We start from the raw sequence: 15,874 nt of genomic DNA, 5'->3' as shown, positions 1-15,874 counted from the left end.
GAGTTTTTCCACCGATTTTAAGCGATTTTTGTTCAACACAGCTCCTCCTAACAAGGGGAGGGGGGGTGTTCCGGGTAAACGAATCTTAGGAATTTCAAATTCAAGCCTACCGATAGCGCGAATTTTAATATCGATTCGAGATTTTTGTACACTCGAAATTCAAGCATGGATCCGTGCCAATAAGTAAAAAAAAAAAAGGTTGGGAAATTTTTTTTCTAGCGCTGATTTTTCAACGGGGTTGTAACGCAAGAGATTCTTACACTGTGCAGCAAACGGGGAACGTCGACGTCTCAACTTTCCCAGTTTCGAAACGGCGAAGCTCTTGTGTCTGAGCGATCGTTATCGCGAGGTATAATTAGTTTGATAAGTCTCATTATGGTCGCAAATCACTTGAAACGCCAAGCGTGTAAGTACAACATTATGACTTTTAAGGAGGTTTAATTAGCTTTGTTATTAATAATTTTGTCTCAAATAGACAAGCATCGAAGAAGGTGAGTGTTCGTTGCAGAGTAAAAAAGCTGTTACGGAAGTGAAAAAGTACTACCAAAATGTCGTTGTCCTGATGGACTGATTTAGCATTTATAAAATCGTATATTAGACGGTGGTAATAGAAGAAAAGTAATGAAAAAGAAAATGACGGAACACTTCAATTACCGCGTTCAGTATACGGTGAGCGGATGAAGAAGGAGTTTTTTTCAATTTTATCTTCTTTTTCTTTTTCATCACTGTCAGACGGTCGAGATTTACGACGAAATTTACTTCGATAGCGAAGAGTTAATTCATTTTACTATTCATTGTGCGGCTGACAAAAGTGGACGTGAAAAATCAATCGTCGAGGTCCGTATTATAGACGTACAACGTGACTAATGCACACCGCTTTGTAACTGCTTATTGCTTCGAAAATGAATCGTGACTTATCGTTTCAAGTGCAGTTACATGTTTTTCAAAGCACAGATTTTTTTCCACCGGTATACGAATGAGGAAAAATTAATTACGATTCCGTTGATTCGGCGATGATGTAAAATTTATAGCGATAGCGAGAAGGGAATCCATGTTGAAAATTACAAATCCAAACGAATAATTAATCAATGACGAAAGAAGCAACCGGAGGCTGAAGGGGCGAGACAAATTTACGAGGGGATTCGTTGCACTTTGAAATATCGCGGCTTACATTAAAATCCAATTCTCGGAAGGGTGCAATCTTTTGATTGGACGATGAGAAGAGATTTTCTGAGCTTGTAAGTCCGGAGACTTGAGATTCGTTTACTTCGGGGAAAAAAAACTAACGTCATTTATACTCTACCACTACAATCAAGATCGAAAAGTGGAATTTGTATTACGTAGTGTTTGGTAATCACGAGTAGTACTGCACTTATATCTATATATACCTATACCTATACAAAAACCTTACAGCGATTCATTAGACCGTGACAAGACCTTTCAGGCACCGAGGAAGATCCGCACGGAAATCTTTGGCTACAGGAAGTTCGGCGGATGTGAAAAGTGGCCACGGTACCACATCAAATCCAGAGTGTGGCTAAGAAGATAAATAAAAATACGGAAACGCCTAGCATAAGTCTTTCATGTCAAGGAAAACATTAAGCAGGATCAAGTTGGCCTGCGAAATAAGTCCGGATTATAAAGCTTGGCGGTGCTTCTTGAAATTTCAGGGGCTCGTAAAAATGGATAATTTTGAAAAAAAGTTACCCAACGATACTCTTACATCGTAGCAAATTTACAGTTATTAAATCCCATTCGGACACTGATTTTCATTCAATTACCGAGTAAAGCTTTGGCTTGCTGCAATGTTGAATGGAAACCATGCAAATCGGGCAAACGAATTATGATTTTCTTGTGCGTAAATCACAAGGAAAATGACGAGCACTCTTTTTGAAGGAAATTTTGGAAAATAGGTCCAACGTCGATAATCGACTGGCCAACTCGTCGAGGAATAAAATGATCCATTAGAACGCCACGAGCATTACGAGACACCGAAGAGAGCTGTCAGGTGTTCTGAAGATCCGCCTGAAAGCTCTGGTTTCAGGAAGCTCGTCGGCCACGAGAAAGTGACCACGAACCTACCACTCCAAGTCCAGAGTACGACCACGGAGTGAAATGAACACTAGAGAGTAGAGTAAAGCGCGTAAGTCTTTCGCGTCAAGGATAAGAGGAAACAGGATTAAGTTGTCCCGTGGAACACATTTTTATCAGGCTAGAAACGACTGCAAGAAAAAAAGAAAGAAAACATTAAAAATTTTATAAACCGCCTATTTTAATAATCCAAGAGGTAATTTACGATGTCGTATAATATATAGTACGTAGTTCTGGATATATTTGAGATTATCTTAATTGATCGTCGACCAATGAAATGTCCGCGGGGTTTTTTGATTGCTAAAACGACGAATGGAGTTTACGCAAAGGTAATTCCGTTGATCTCAGCGTGACGGTTACACGATAAGTGATTTGCGCACGAAGCATATATGAATCAGTAAATAAGTGTTGATCGGAGGTTAAAGTTCCAAGTCCACTTGAACCATGAGGGTCGATATTTCGTGGAGCATTCTGCTGTGGGTTCAAACGTTGCTTGTCGAGGGACTCGGACTCAGCCACGAAATGTCGTCAACAAACGACAGCACGAGTTCCGGTCGGCGCATCGTCAACGGCGTTGACGCTAACCCTGAGGATTTCCAGTACATAGTTTACCTGCACACAGAAGTTCCGCACGCCAGTGGATGCGTGATAAACGATCGTTGGATCCTGACCGTCGCTCACGCCCTGATAAACGACGTCTGTCTCACATTGAAGATATTCCCATCGAGTTGGCACTCCGGCGACACCTCGACGATATTCGCCATCAAGTGCTACATACACCAAAAGTACAGTCCGGCCGAAAACGCGTACGACATTGGCTTGGTGAAGAGTTCGGACAGTCTCATTAACAATGGTAAAATCCAGACGATCCCTCTTCCCGAACCAGGCATCCAGTACACTCCTGGTACCAGAGGAACCATTGCGGGATGGGGACTTGAATTGGATGCGACTATACCGGACCATCTGCTGACCGGAGATGTGATTATCGAAAGTTGGGAAACGTGCAACGCGGCGTTTACAAAGAGCGGGCCAGAGTGCGGGGGAAAACCGGAATGCACTGCTCTAAACATCCCTCGAAGAATGTTGTGCGCACGAGGCGACTGGCCCAGTCCTCAAAACGTTTGTGCTGGAGATTCTGGGGGGCCTTTGGTCATCGATGGGACCCTGGCAGGTATCACTTCCGTAGGATTCTTCGGGGATAAGTGCTACGTTGGTACAGTCAGCATGTTCACGTCTGTCGTTGAGTACTTACCGTGGATATACTCATTCACTAGCCCCGAAAAAGACACGAGCAGTTTTCCGGTACAGCCAGAGTTTGACAAGACTATACCTGCTTAAGGTGAACATGGCGTGTGTGTGTGTGCCTGTTTTTTTCCAAGCAAACATTGTCATGAATGCAATTAAGTGGTCATGGACTGTGTCTAGGATATCATTGATTTTAGTTACTCCCTGTAGCGAGGAAGTCAATTTTCACGCAAAACACGTTTTATCGACATAAGGAAGACAAGGTATAGATGAACTGAGATTCGTTGTTATCTGTAATCGAATGTTTATCCAAATCAAACGGAATGGTGTCAGTGTATCAATTGCGCGTATATCTGAATAAAGTAGCATATATAGAACGTTGTATCGAACGTCAGTGATCCTTAGTTCGTTTTCTTCAACTGTTTTCATTAAGTAACGTCAGCTATGAACTTTGTTATAATATACAGAAAACTCTCGTTGCTTTACAAAGTAATCTTGACCTTTTGATTAGGTAGGATATGAAATAACGATGAATGTTTCCGATCGGTGATCTCTAAAATCGGATTCTCTAAAAGTGCAGTAGCGGTTTAGCAGAGTTGAAAGAAGATGCGGGAGGAAACTTCAGTCGTTTTGAAGCAGTGCGCCTTACTTTCTATACCTAATTAACATCGACAACGACATCGGCACGATTTCCTTCCTCCTTCATCAACTAGGACGTTGTATAATCGCAACCATTCGCAGACGGAACTGCTGCTGCTTTGCTAAAGTTTGAATCAGGAAACTTGGGTAATTGCATATCGTCGCGGCGTCGGTCATCCATTTACTTATACATATATATATATATATATATATATATATATATATATACCAGTGGCTGCATCTCGCGATCAAAGAAACAACCGCCGAAATCGATTACCGGAGATGTGGGTACGACTAAAGTGCACGTACGGATTCATTAGTTAAACTGAAAATAATCGAATATATTTATTCTATATGATACGAAATCCGGTTGCAGCAACGTAACGTTCCGAAGGGTAAGGTTAGTTGTTCACGTAAATTGGAATCATCTTTGCTGATTTGCTATCAGCCATGCTTTCAAACAGCGTCACAAGAGACGATAAATGAGGTCGTATAACTTCCCGAACGATCCATAAAGCAGTTTTGGTCACGTGACCGTAATAACAAAACGATAAGTGGACCACACACGTCATGTCAATTACAGGGTAGTTGGGACGGCGGAAATCTCGATCCACTCTGACAATGAGGGTGAAATACTTTTAATGTGGATATGACTTGTGTCCATCCACCGATTGTCTAGGACCCCGGATCCGAAGACGCGTTGTGGAAGAAGATTCCTCCGATCCATTGGATTTCCAGTTTCTGATGGCAGAGTACTGAATATTCAAAAATACTTTTCCACTTTTTTATTTCGAGCGTGACACATCGTGAGTGTAGGACTGTCCGTAGATTTGGGGATGATATAGGCAGCAAAATTGTGTTAGGGTGGAATTCTAGATTTCCGAAGGAAGAAATGAAAGGTTCGATGTATCTACCTTTGAATCTGTTCGTCGGTTAATAACGTCAACGACGGTATAAATTATGATATTGAATAAAGAAAATTTATTCCCGTTACCTTCGCTTAGACAATATCACTTCATCACAGTCACTTTTCGAACGTTTACGAGTTGAAATAAAAATTGATGCGTCAAATAATGAGACACGTTTACTTTCGCCGGTTCAAAAAACCAGTCAGTTCATGTAATAAACGAAATAATTTGTAAAATTCAATGAGAAATTTCTAACAACAATTTTCAGTCCATGAGACACAATTATGAACTTGTAATCTTTTTTTTTTTATCTAAACCGGTAAAGAAAAAAAGTAACTTAAAAATGAAGCATTTTCAATTTTCAATCACTTTTAACACCAAAACCCGGATACAACTTCAGATGGAAAAAGAAATTTGCCTGATCTGTGCTATGTCTGAATAGAAGTCGGTCAAAATCCTGTACATTCCGACTGGACTAATTACGGTTTATGAATGATTCTATGATAGTTTTGGTCGCAAGAAAAGATCAATGGCCAAATAGGTAAGTGTTAAAACAATATTTCAAATAATCTTACTCACCCGAATTATCGTTGTGGGAACTTCCGCCTTGGAATGTACAACGTGCGTAGCCAAATGTTGATTTTCCTCTTCCAACACCTTGGCTCCGAGTCTGTACGCTATAGTTAAGGAATTAGCAGAAACGAAACAGTGTAATATGTATAAGCTGAAAGCAGTCTCATCACATTAACATAATGAATTTGCTGAAATTCACCATCATCCTTCAGGAAAATCAATCTAGCTGGTTATTGTACATAGTTCTGATGGGAAAACAAAAAGTTTGAAAATATCGGAAGAGATTTTGTAAAAACGTGGACGTCATTGAGGGACGACGAACAAGGTTGGCCGAACCAATATTAGCAGCTCATTTTCAGCTAGCAAATCAAATGTGGAACTGATTTCAAGCAATTTTAGTCTTTTTTTACTTTTGCGGGCAATAAATTGGCTTGTAGAAAAGAAGCCAACCTACGAGATTTTCTGTATTTGGTACGATTCGAAGCGAATGGTTTACTCTGCGGCGGGTACTGTTATCGGCAATCACTGGATAAGCAAGTTCAAGGGTAAGAAGTTTAAGTCCAACGAGCTGCAGTGCCAGTGGATCGCTTTAACCGTGACCTTCCTGATGTACCGAAGAATGTCTTGTTTGCAGAAGGCACGGAACCATCTCCGCAAATTATTTGCAGCGGGAATTCTGGAGGACCTCTTAATCGCTAGTGTTAACATAACCTCAATCTACATTGGACCTGGGCTGGGCGCTGAATGTGGAAAGGGACCGTCAACGCTGCCCATTATTGTGGTTGACTAACTACTGTGGATACATTTTTTCATTCAGTCTAATGAACATTACGCCAATGATATTGAGACAGATCCGGAATCTGAAAAAACTATGCCTATCTAAGAAGAGTGGGCTTTGTAGGCTAGCTGAAGACCAAGGTAGAAGGTGTGATAAGGTGGCTGTTTAGCATTCGACTACAGTCTTATCTTGAAACTTTAGAATGAAACCAATCGGATAAATACATTTTTGATTAGCTTTCTGTCGGTACATTTATTGTCATTCGGATGAAAAAGAATTTTCTGCAATTTTGATGTTTACCACGGCATGCAGATGACAAAAACTTCTGCAAACTTAATTTATAGCGTAAGTCTAAGCTATCTACTTCAAAATTCTCTGAAAGGTTGCTCAGAACCCTCGTCACGCACGAAACGATCAAAGACGTGAAATATTGAGATTGAACCTTACGAGTGAATGAGAATTTTTTCTCGCAGTTGAACAAATTGTTTAGTAACTTTTCAGACCACATTGTTTTCAAGAGATGTGTGTATAAAGCACTCATACGGTATATTTTCATTTGTACAGCTTATAATCGATCTTTCGAGGGTTGGCGCTTATCACTTGTGACGAATTCGAAACGACGCCATTGAATCGCACAGCTAACGAACAACAGGTGTAATGAAATTCGAATGATCCTGAAGGTAATTTTCTCAACAGAGTTGCAGCGAATGAATGATAAGCGGATTGCACACGGTATATGAATCAGGGATTAAGTCTGAATCAGGAACAGAGTGCTGCGGACGCAAGACCATCATGAAGCTCAATACTTTATCCGCTATTCTGACGTGTGCTTCGTTACTTCTTGTCCATGGAAGCTCAAGATCAGCCGTCCTCGCATCGCCGTACGGTAACAACAATTCTGGCAGGCGCATAATAAACGGACATGAAGCCAATCCCGCAGATTTTCCATATTTCGTGAGAATCGCCGCAGGCGGAACACTCTGCGGGGGCAGCATAATAAGCGACAAATGGATCCTCACTGCGGGTCACTGTACATCCAGCGCTACATGTAAGAAGATAGAGATATACCCTTGGAATTGGCAGGAAGGTCAGCCACCCCCGATACACGCTGCCGAGTGCGTGACCCACCCCCAGTATGACCCGACTCGGCACGCCTTCGACATAACGCTCATAAGAACTACGGAAGACATGGTCGAAAGTGGACTTAAAGCAATATCCCTTGCGCAACCAGGAACCCATTACCCCCCTGGTACCGCAGCAACCATCGTGGGCTGGGGAAAGATAGGACCCAACGCATATCCCGAAAGTCTTCAACGCGGACAGTCGGTGATTGTGTCCTGGGACGAGTGCAATGCGCAGTTCAAGGCTGGTTCGTTTCGTTGCGATGGCAACCCGGAATGTAACACTGAAGATGTACCAGCTAGAATATTGTGCGCCCAGGGCGCAGGGGTAACTCCGCAAAGTGGTTGTGCCGGGGATTCTGGAGGACCATTAATTATTAACGGGAAACTAGCAGGGATAAATACGGCTGCAATATTCTCCAGTCGTCCCACGTCTATTGCAGGATGTGTACCTGGGAGTTCTACAATGCACACTCGTATCGTTGACTATCTACCATGGATATATGCTCTCATTGACCCTACCGTTGATACATCAGGGTTTCCGGTAGCTCTGGAATTCAGCAACACCTTACTCAAGGATGTTTGAGGTATATTCCCGGTCCAATTGTCAAGTCGGCATCGAGTGTCGAGAAGCAGGTGGAAATTTAAATTGTAGATGGCTTTGGAAATTTTCCCCACTTACGCACGATGAACGATTCACTTTTGTTCAACCAAATAAATATATGGAAAAATTTCGATACTGTGTTAAATACAATTCCCGACCATTCCTCGAAATAAATTTTAGAAGCATGGCATCAAATTTTTAGTATCGCTGATGACAGGCTACAACCCATGGCAAGCAGTCGAGCCACCGACACCACCTCGTACAGACATCCGCTAATCGTATTGTTTCAATAAACACGGTAGTTGTCGAATATAAAGTACCATATTATGAACCCATCAGCAATGATTGGCGCTGAATTTCTCCCCGAAGAATACATAGGTTATACGGCGAACAACCCACCGAAGCTACCAGCCCGAGTTGCAACAACGAACCCTGATCAACACCGGAGCATCCGTAAACCACGCACCTCGGGGTAAAACGAACCACGCGTCACGTCCGGCAGAAGTTCGCCGGTTACATACGTAATTGCATTTGGATGAAAGAATTTTTTTCTGCAATTTTGATTCCTCTACTTGCATAACTATTCATCTTTTGTGCAAATTGCCGGGCCAAAAAGTTTTTCAAGAAACACTAATGGACACTTACGATTGAAGTAATTTTGATGGAATCTTGGTTGACTACAGCGTGTTGAGACAAAATTTTGCTAACTCAATTTACAGCGTAAGTTCAAGCTAACTACTTGAAAATACACTGGAAGGTCGTTTAGAACCCTCATCAAGCACGAAACTAACAAGACGTGAAATATTAAGATTGAACCACGTGAGTGAATGAGAATTTTTTCATCGCAGTTAAACAAATTGGTAGAAACTTTTCAGATCCCACTGTTTTCGTGACGCGTGTATAAAGCAGTCATGCGGTAAATTTTCATTTAAACAGCCTATAATCGATCTTTCAATGGTTGCCGCTTATCACGTGTGACGAATTCGCAACGACGCCATTGGATCGCGCAGCTAACGAACAACAGGTCTAATGAACTTCGAATGATCCTGAAGGTAATTTTCTCAACAGAGTTGTAACGAATGAATGATAAGCGGATTGCACACGGTATATGAATCAGGCAGTAAGTCTGGATCGAGAACACTGTGTTGCGGACCCACGACCATCATGAAGCTCAATACTTTATCCGCTATTCTGACGTGTGCCCCGTTACTTCTTGTTCATGGAAGCTCAAGGTCAACCTTGCTGGCATCGCCGTATAATAACAGCAATTCTGGCAGACGCATCATAAACGGACAGCAAGCCGAACCCAAAAGTTTTCCATTTTTCGTGAAACTCTACGCGGACGGAATACTTTGCGGTGGCAGCATAATAAGCAACTACTGGATCGTTACTGCAAGTCACTGTATATTCAGGGCTAGATATGAGGCAATAGATATATACCCTTCGGATTGGCAGCCTGGTCAGCCAACGCAGATACACGCTGCCGAGAGCGTGATCCACCCCCAGTATGACCCGAGACGGCATGCCTTCGACGTCGCCCTGATAAGAACTGAGGAAGATATGGTCGTCAGTGGACTTGAAACGATCTCCCTTCCGCCACCAGGTACCCGTTTCATCTATGGCGACGAGGCCACTATCGTGGGCTGGGGGAAGATGGAATTTGACACATGTCCCCTAACTCTTTTAAGTGGATTGGAGGTTGTTCTGCCCTGGGACACGTGCAATTCTCGGTACAAGCCTGGTTGGACTCGTTACGGAGGCAATACGAACTGTAGCATGGAAAATATACCGAACAGAATATTGTGCGCCTACCCCAGAGGGTCAGCTCCAGATAGTGGTTGTGGCGGGGATTCTGGAGGTCCTTTCATTATTAACGGGACACTAGCAGGGATAAACACTGCTGTAATATACACCAGTCGCCCCGTCTCACGCGAGGGATGTATACCTGGGAGTTTGACGATGCACACCAGTATCGTTGACTATTTACCATGGATATTTTCTTTCGTTGACCCGAGCGTCAATACGACAGAGTTTCCGGTAGCTCCAGAATCCAGCAACACTTTACTTGTCGAAGGTTGAGGTATATTCACGGTCCGATTGTCAAGTCGGCATCGAGTGTCGGGAAGAAAGTGGAAATCTGACTTGTAGATGGCTTTTAAAATTTTCCACAATTATGCACGATGAACGATGTACTTTGGTCAATCAAATAAATATATGGAAAATTCCGATACTGTGTTGAATACAATTGCCGACCATCCCTCGAAATAATTTTAAGAAGCTTCACATTAAATCCTTAGCATCGCTGATGATGACCTACAACACGAGGCAAGCAGTCGAGCCACCGATACAACCTTGTACAGACGTACTCCTTTCTGAGACAATAAGCGATTTGAGCCAAAGTTTACGCAGCATTGTCGCAGGTGTATTGAGCCTCACGTGGTAGCGACTTCTCGAAGGCGCATTGAGCTCTCCACTTCCGGTTAATTGCCATCCTAAGCCATCCGTATTGCCGTTTATTTGGCAGCCTGCGTAACCTATTATTTTATAACGCACCGGCGGCCATATTGGCAGAAGCGAGTCCTCACCATTGAAAGAACCGGGGCCCACTATTTCCTCTTCCTTCGCCACGCAGCGAGGGGCATATTAGCCAATTTTTTGACCGTCACAAGCCGTTCGAGGTGCAATGGAGCTGAAGTGCCCACTTTCTTGCCGTTCTATTGCATGCGTACCAAACCACGCGTATCGCATGTCCTAAATTGAATACAAATACCAATTGCAGTAGCGAGGAACGCGCACTGAGCAGTACATGTAAAATGGTTATACTGAGCAAGAAATTGCCGGCCTATTATATTATTTTTACGCCAAATAGAAGGCACCATGTTGTTTACATTTCGTTTCGACTGGCGATGCATTTCTCCTCAAAGAATGCATAGGTTATACGCCGAACAACCCACCGAAGCTACCAGCCCGAGTTGCAACAACGAACCCTGATCAACTCCGGTGCATCCGCAGATCACGCACCTCGGGGTGGAACGAACCACGCGTCACGTTCGGTGGAAGTTCGACGGTTAATTTTGATTCTTTTACTTTCAAAACTATTCATTTTTTGTGCAAGTTGCCGGGTTACAATGTTTTTCAAGAAACATTAATGGACACTTACGGTTGAAGTGAATTTGATGGAATCTTGGTTGACTACAGCGTGTTGAGACAAAACTTTGCTCACTCAATTTACAGCGTAAGTTCAAGCTATCAACTTGAAAATACTCTGAAAGGTTGTTCAGAACCCTCGTCAAGCACGAAACTAACAAGACGTGAAATATTAAGATTAAACCACGTGAACGAATGAGAATTTTTTCATCGCAGTTGAACAAATTCCTATATAGAAACTATTCAGATCCCACTGTTTTCGAGACGTGTGTATATTTGTATAAAGCAGTCATGCGGTAAATTTTCATTTGAACAGCCTATAATCGATCTTTCAAGGATTGCCGCTTATCACGTGTGACGAATTCGCAACGGCGCCATTGAATCGCGCAGCTAACGAACAACAGGTCTAATGAACTTCGAATGATCCTGAAGGTAATTTTCTCAACAGCGTTGTAACGAATGAATGATAAGCGGATTGCACACGGTATATGAATCAGGCAGTAAGTCTGGATCGGGAACAAAGTGCTGCGGACCCACGACCATCATGAAGCTCAATACTTTATCCGCTACTCTGACGTGTGCCCTGTTACTTCTTGTCCATGGAAGCTCAAGGTCAGCCGTGCTCGCATCGTCTTACGGTACCAACGATTCTGGCAGGCGCATCATAGACGCAGAGTTAGCCAATCCCTTAGATTATAAATTTTTCGTGAAAATCAACGCGGACGGAATACTCTGCGGGGGCAGCATACTAAGCGGCTTCTGGCTCGTCACTGCGAGTCACTGTATATACAGGACTAAATGCCAGACGATAGAAATATACCCTTCGACTTGGTCGCGTGATCAGCCAGAGAGGTTATACGCTGCCGAGTGCGTGACCCACCCCCAGTACGACCCGAGACGGCACGCCTTCGACATCGCTCTAATAAAAACTGTCGGCGGCATGTTCAGCCGTGGACTTGAAGCGGTCAACATTCTGTCACCATACAGCCGATACGGTCCTCCTACGTCAGTCACCACCTTGGGCTGGGGAAAGGTAGAAAACAACGCATGTCCCTTAGCCCTTTTACGCGGAGTTACGCGTCTTGCACCCTGGGAGGCGTGCAATTCCCAGTACAAGGCTGCTTCGAAACGTTGCCAAGGTAACTCGAACTGTAGCATTGAAAATATACCGAACCGAATATTGTGCGCCCGGAGCGCAAGGCCACTTCCGCATAGTGGTTGTGGCGGGGATTCTGGAGGACCTTTGATGATTTACAGGGAACTGGCAGGGATAAACATTGGTGCAATATACGCCAAAGGCCCCAAGACGTATCAGGGATGTGTACCAGTGAGTTTGACGATGCACACCCGTATCTCCGACTATCTACCATGGCTATTTTCTGTGATTGAGCCTCATAGGAATACAACAGAGTTTAAAGTAGGAGTAGGTCCAGAATCCAGCGACACTATTCTCGTCGAAGGTTGAGGTATATTCCTGGTCCAATCGTCAAGTCGGCACCGAGTGTCGGGAAACCAAGTGAAAATCTGACTAGTAGATGGCTTTTAAAATTTTCCACAATTATGCACGATGAACGGTGTACTTTGGTCAATCAAATAAATATATGGAAAATTCCGATACTGTGTTCAATACAATTGCCGACCATTCCTCGAAATAATTTTAAGAAGCTTCACATTAAATCCTTAGCATCGCTGATGACGACCTACAACACGAGGCAAGCAGTCGAGCCACGGATACCACCTTGTACAAACGTACTCCTTTCTGAGACAATAAGCGATTTTAGCCAAAGTTTATACAGCATTGTCGCAGGTGCATTGAATCTGACGTAGTAATCGTCTTCCCGAGGGCGCATTGAGCTCTCCACTTCCGCTTAATTGGCGTCCTGAGCCATCCGTATTGCCGTTTATTTAGCAGCCTGAGTAATCCGTTATTTTATAACGCACCGGCGGCCATATTGGCAGAAGCGAGTTCTCACCATTGAAGGAACCGAGGGCCACTATTTCCTCTTCCTTCGCCACGCAGCGAGGGGCACATTAGCTAATTTTTTGACGGCCACAAGCCGTTCGAGGTGCAATGGAGCTGAGGTGCTTCATATGGTTATACTGAGCAAGAAATTGCCAGCCTATTATATTATTTTTACGGCATGGGCATTGAAAAGTTCACTTTTTGTGGCAGTTTTCGTTCCGTAAAGTGACGCTTTATACGGCAGTGAACAAAGTTGCGGAATAAAGTCTTTATTCCGCAGTTTTGATGCGCGGTTCGAAGTGCGCATGCCAAACTGCCGAATAATGTAGCTTCGTCAAACAGATCGCGACATAACCTCACTCTTCGTTTTGCTTTTCAATGCCCATACCGTGAAAAATATTGTACGTGGCATGCCCGTAAACTGTTTTTTGGCTCGGATAATTTCAGTACTCGCTTCCGGCTCGCCTTCAGCTCGTCCTGAAATCTTTATCCTTGGCAAAAAAACAGGCGGTTTACGGGCATGCCACATAAATAGCTATTTGACGCCAAATAGAAGCCACCATCTTTTGTGCAAGTTGCCGGGCTACAATGGTTTTCAGGAAACGCTAATGGACACTTACGATTGAAGTGATTTTGATGGAATCTTGTTTGACTACGGCGTGTTGAGACAAAATTTTGCTCACTCAATTTACAGCGTAAATTCAAGCTAACTACTTGAAAATACTTTGGAAGGTCGTTCAGAACCCTTGTCAAGCACGAAACTAACAAGACGTGAAATATTAAGATTGAACCACGTGAGTGAATGAGAATTTTTTCATTGCAGTTGAACAAATTGTTTAGAAACTTTTCAGATCCCACTGTTTTCGAGACGCGTGTATAAATCAGTCATGCGGTAAATTTCCATTTAAACAGCCTATAATCGATCTTTCAATGGTTGCCGCTTATCACGTGTGACGAATTCGCAACGACGCCATTGGATCGCGCAGCTAATGAACAACAGGTGAAATGAAATTCGAATGAGCCTGATGATAATTTTCTCAACACAGTTGCGATGATTGAATTATAAGCGGATTTGACACGATATATGAATCAGGAAGTAAGTCTGAAGCGGGATCAGAGTGCTACGGACTTATGACCATCATGAAGCTGAATACTTTATCCGCTATTCTAACGTGTGCTCCGTTACTTCTTGTTCATGGAAGCTCAAGGTCAGCCATGCTCGAATCGCCGGACGATAACAACGATTCTGGGAGGCGCATCATGAACGGACAGGAAGCCAATCCCGCAGATTTTCCATTTTTCGTGAAACTCTTCGCGAACGGAGCACTCTGCGGTGGCAGCATAATAAGCAACTACTGGATCGTTACTGCAAGTCACTGTATATTCAAGGCTACATGTCAGGCGATAGAGATATACCCTTGGAATTGGCAGGAAGGTCAGCCACCCCCGATACACGCTGCCGAGTGCGCGATCCACCCCCAGTACGAACGGATACGGTACGCCTTCGACATCGCTCTCATAAAAACTGTGGAAGACGTAATCAGCGGTGGAATTGAATCAATATCCCTTCCGGCACCAGGCACCCATTACCCCCCTGACACCCTGGGCACCGTTGTAGGCTGGGGAAAGATAGGACACAACGAACTTCCTAAGAATCTTCAACGCGGACAGTCAGTGCTTGTGTCCTGGGACGTGTGCAATATCCGGTACAAGGGTAGTTCGAGTAGTTGCGAAGTGATTCCGGACTGTAACGTTGAAGATATACCGAAGCGAGTATTGTGCGCCCAGGGCCAAGAACCAGATCCGCAAAGTATGTGTGGCGGTGATTCTGGAGGACCTTTTATTATCAACTCGGAACTAGCAGCGATCAATACTGCAGCAGTGTTCACCACTCGCCCCGTCACGAAGCAAGGATGTGTAATTGGGAGTCCGACGATACACACCAGTATCGTTGACTATCTACCATGGATATTCTCTTTCGTTGACCCTAGCGTCAATACAGCAGAGTTCCCGGTAGCTCCAGAATCCAACAACACTTTAGTCATGGAGAATTGAGGTATATCCTTGGTCCAATGGTCAAGTCGGCATCGAGTGTACGGAAACAAGTGGAAATTTGAGTAGAAGATGGCTTTTGAAATTTTTCATACTCACGCACGATGAACGGTTTACTTTGTTCAACCAAATAAATACATGGAAACATTCCGATACTGCGTGAATTACAATTTCCGATCATCACTCGAAATAAATTTAAAAATCGCCGAATCAACTTCTGAGTATCATTGATGACGATTATTCGTAAATTAATAAGTATCTCCCTAGTAAGTAGCTCGTAGAAATAGCGTGGCTGTATGAGGCAGTGATTGTTAGCTGCAGTGCAGCTGAAAGAATTCACCAGATCCAATGTGCGAGACTGATGCAATTTGACACTGGTAAGCTTACAGTCAAAGGAGCTGGGAAGGAGTTATCTTATTTCCACAACGAGCAAGGGGATCCTTTGTTCCGTGAAGACAAATCGCTAGAAAGAACTCGCTACCACATTATTCAGAAAAAGGTATCGTTGAAAGGGGGTCTAATGTCACACTTGGAATACGATGAAAAAATCAAGTGTATGAACAATAATTGTTTACAGAGAAAAAGCGTCTGAAATTGTTATTGAAATAACAATATTCTGAATAAACCAAATCCGAAACGAATTTGTTATTTCGTTATTTCGTCTTAACAAGGGTTCCACTAAAATCGATGTAAGTAAATACGTGACTACAGTGGCGATTCGCGCTTGAAGCTTTTGCAGTTGAAAGAGTCAAC

At 43.4% G+C, this 15,874-nt stretch overlaps 5 protein-coding genes across 6 annotated transcripts in view; 4 read left to right on the top strand and 1 right to left on the bottom strand.

Annotated features, from left to right (window-relative positions):
- LOC124404063 (DNA ligase 3-like) overlaps positions 1-15,874 on the bottom strand; it is a 45,039-nt gene that overhangs the window by 347 nt on the left and 28,818 nt on the right. The window contains exon 18 of the mRNA XM_046877881.1: positions 5,463-5,553. Within this exon, the coding sequence (XP_046733837.1) occupies positions 5,463-5,553 (91 nt within the window). The remainder of the gene's footprint in view (positions 1-5,462; positions 5,554-15,874) is intronic.
- On the top strand, positions 2,504-3,572 carry LOC124404067 (trypsin-7-like). The gene has a single exon (XM_046877887.1). The coding sequence runs from the start codon at positions 2,536-2,538 to the stop codon at positions 3,427-3,429; it is 894 nt and encodes a 297-aa protein (XP_046733843.1). The 5' UTR covers positions 2,504-2,535; the 3' UTR covers positions 3,430-3,572.
- Positions 6,801-15,282, top strand: LOC124404066 (trypsin-1-like). Of its 2 annotated transcripts, XM_046877885.1 has the most exons (2): positions 6,801-7,626; positions 14,810-15,282. In XM_046877885.1, exons 1-2 carry the CDS (start codon positions 6,946-6,948, stop codon positions 15,122-15,124), a joined length of 996 nt encoding a protein of 331 aa, XP_046733841.1. In that variant the 5' UTR covers positions 6,801-6,945; the 3' UTR covers positions 15,125-15,282. The 2 variants fall into 2 exon arrangements, with proteins under 2 accessions (XP_046733841.1, XP_046733842.1); XM_046877886.1 differs by lacking the exon at positions 6,801-7,626 and having other exon boundaries at positions 14,189-15,282.
- On the top strand, positions 9,009-10,084 carry LOC124404065 (trypsin-2-like). The gene has a single exon (XM_046877884.1). It carries the CDS (start codon positions 9,043-9,045, stop codon positions 10,036-10,038), a length of 996 nt encoding a protein of 331 aa, XP_046733840.1. The 5' UTR covers positions 9,009-9,042; the 3' UTR covers positions 10,039-10,084.
- LOC124404064 (trypsin Blo t 3-like) lies at positions 11,390-12,721 on the top strand. Its single transcript, XM_046877883.1, has one exon. The coding sequence runs from the start codon at positions 11,570-11,572 to the stop codon at positions 12,569-12,571; it is 1,002 nt and encodes a 333-aa protein (XP_046733839.1). The 5' UTR covers positions 11,390-11,569; the 3' UTR covers positions 12,572-12,721.

This window comes from Diprion similis, chromosome 3 (assembly GCF_021155765.1).
Source record: "Diprion similis isolate iyDipSimi1 chromosome 3, iyDipSimi1.1, whole genome shotgun sequence".
Taxonomy (NCBI): Eukaryota; Metazoa; Arthropoda; class Insecta; order Hymenoptera; family Diprionidae; genus Diprion; species Diprion similis.
Note: the sequence above shows the minus strand (reverse complement) of the source record. Positions and strands in the feature narration are given on the sequence as shown.

What these genes read in the sequence shown, in the direction of transcription:
- LOC124404067 (XM_046877887.1), top strand. Translation starts at nt 2,536, where the DNA reads ATGAGGGTCGATATTTCGTGGAGCATTCTGCTGTGGGTTCAAACGTTG.
- LOC124404066 (XM_046877885.1), top strand. Translation starts at nt 6,946, where the DNA reads ATGATAAGCGGATTGCACACGGTATATGAATCAGGGATTAAGTCTGAA. An exon ending in CGTTTCGTTGCGATGGCAAC is followed by an intron (nt 7,627 to 14,809) that starts CCGGAATGTAAC and finishes TGCGAAGTGATT; the next exon opens with CCGGACTGTAACGTTGAAGA.
- LOC124404065 (XM_046877884.1), top strand. Translation starts at nt 9,043, where the DNA reads ATGATAAGCGGATTGCACACGGTATATGAATCAGGCAGTAAGTCTGGA.
- LOC124404064 (XM_046877883.1), top strand. Translation starts at nt 11,570, where the DNA reads ATGATAAGCGGATTGCACACGGTATATGAATCAGGCAGTAAGTCTGGA.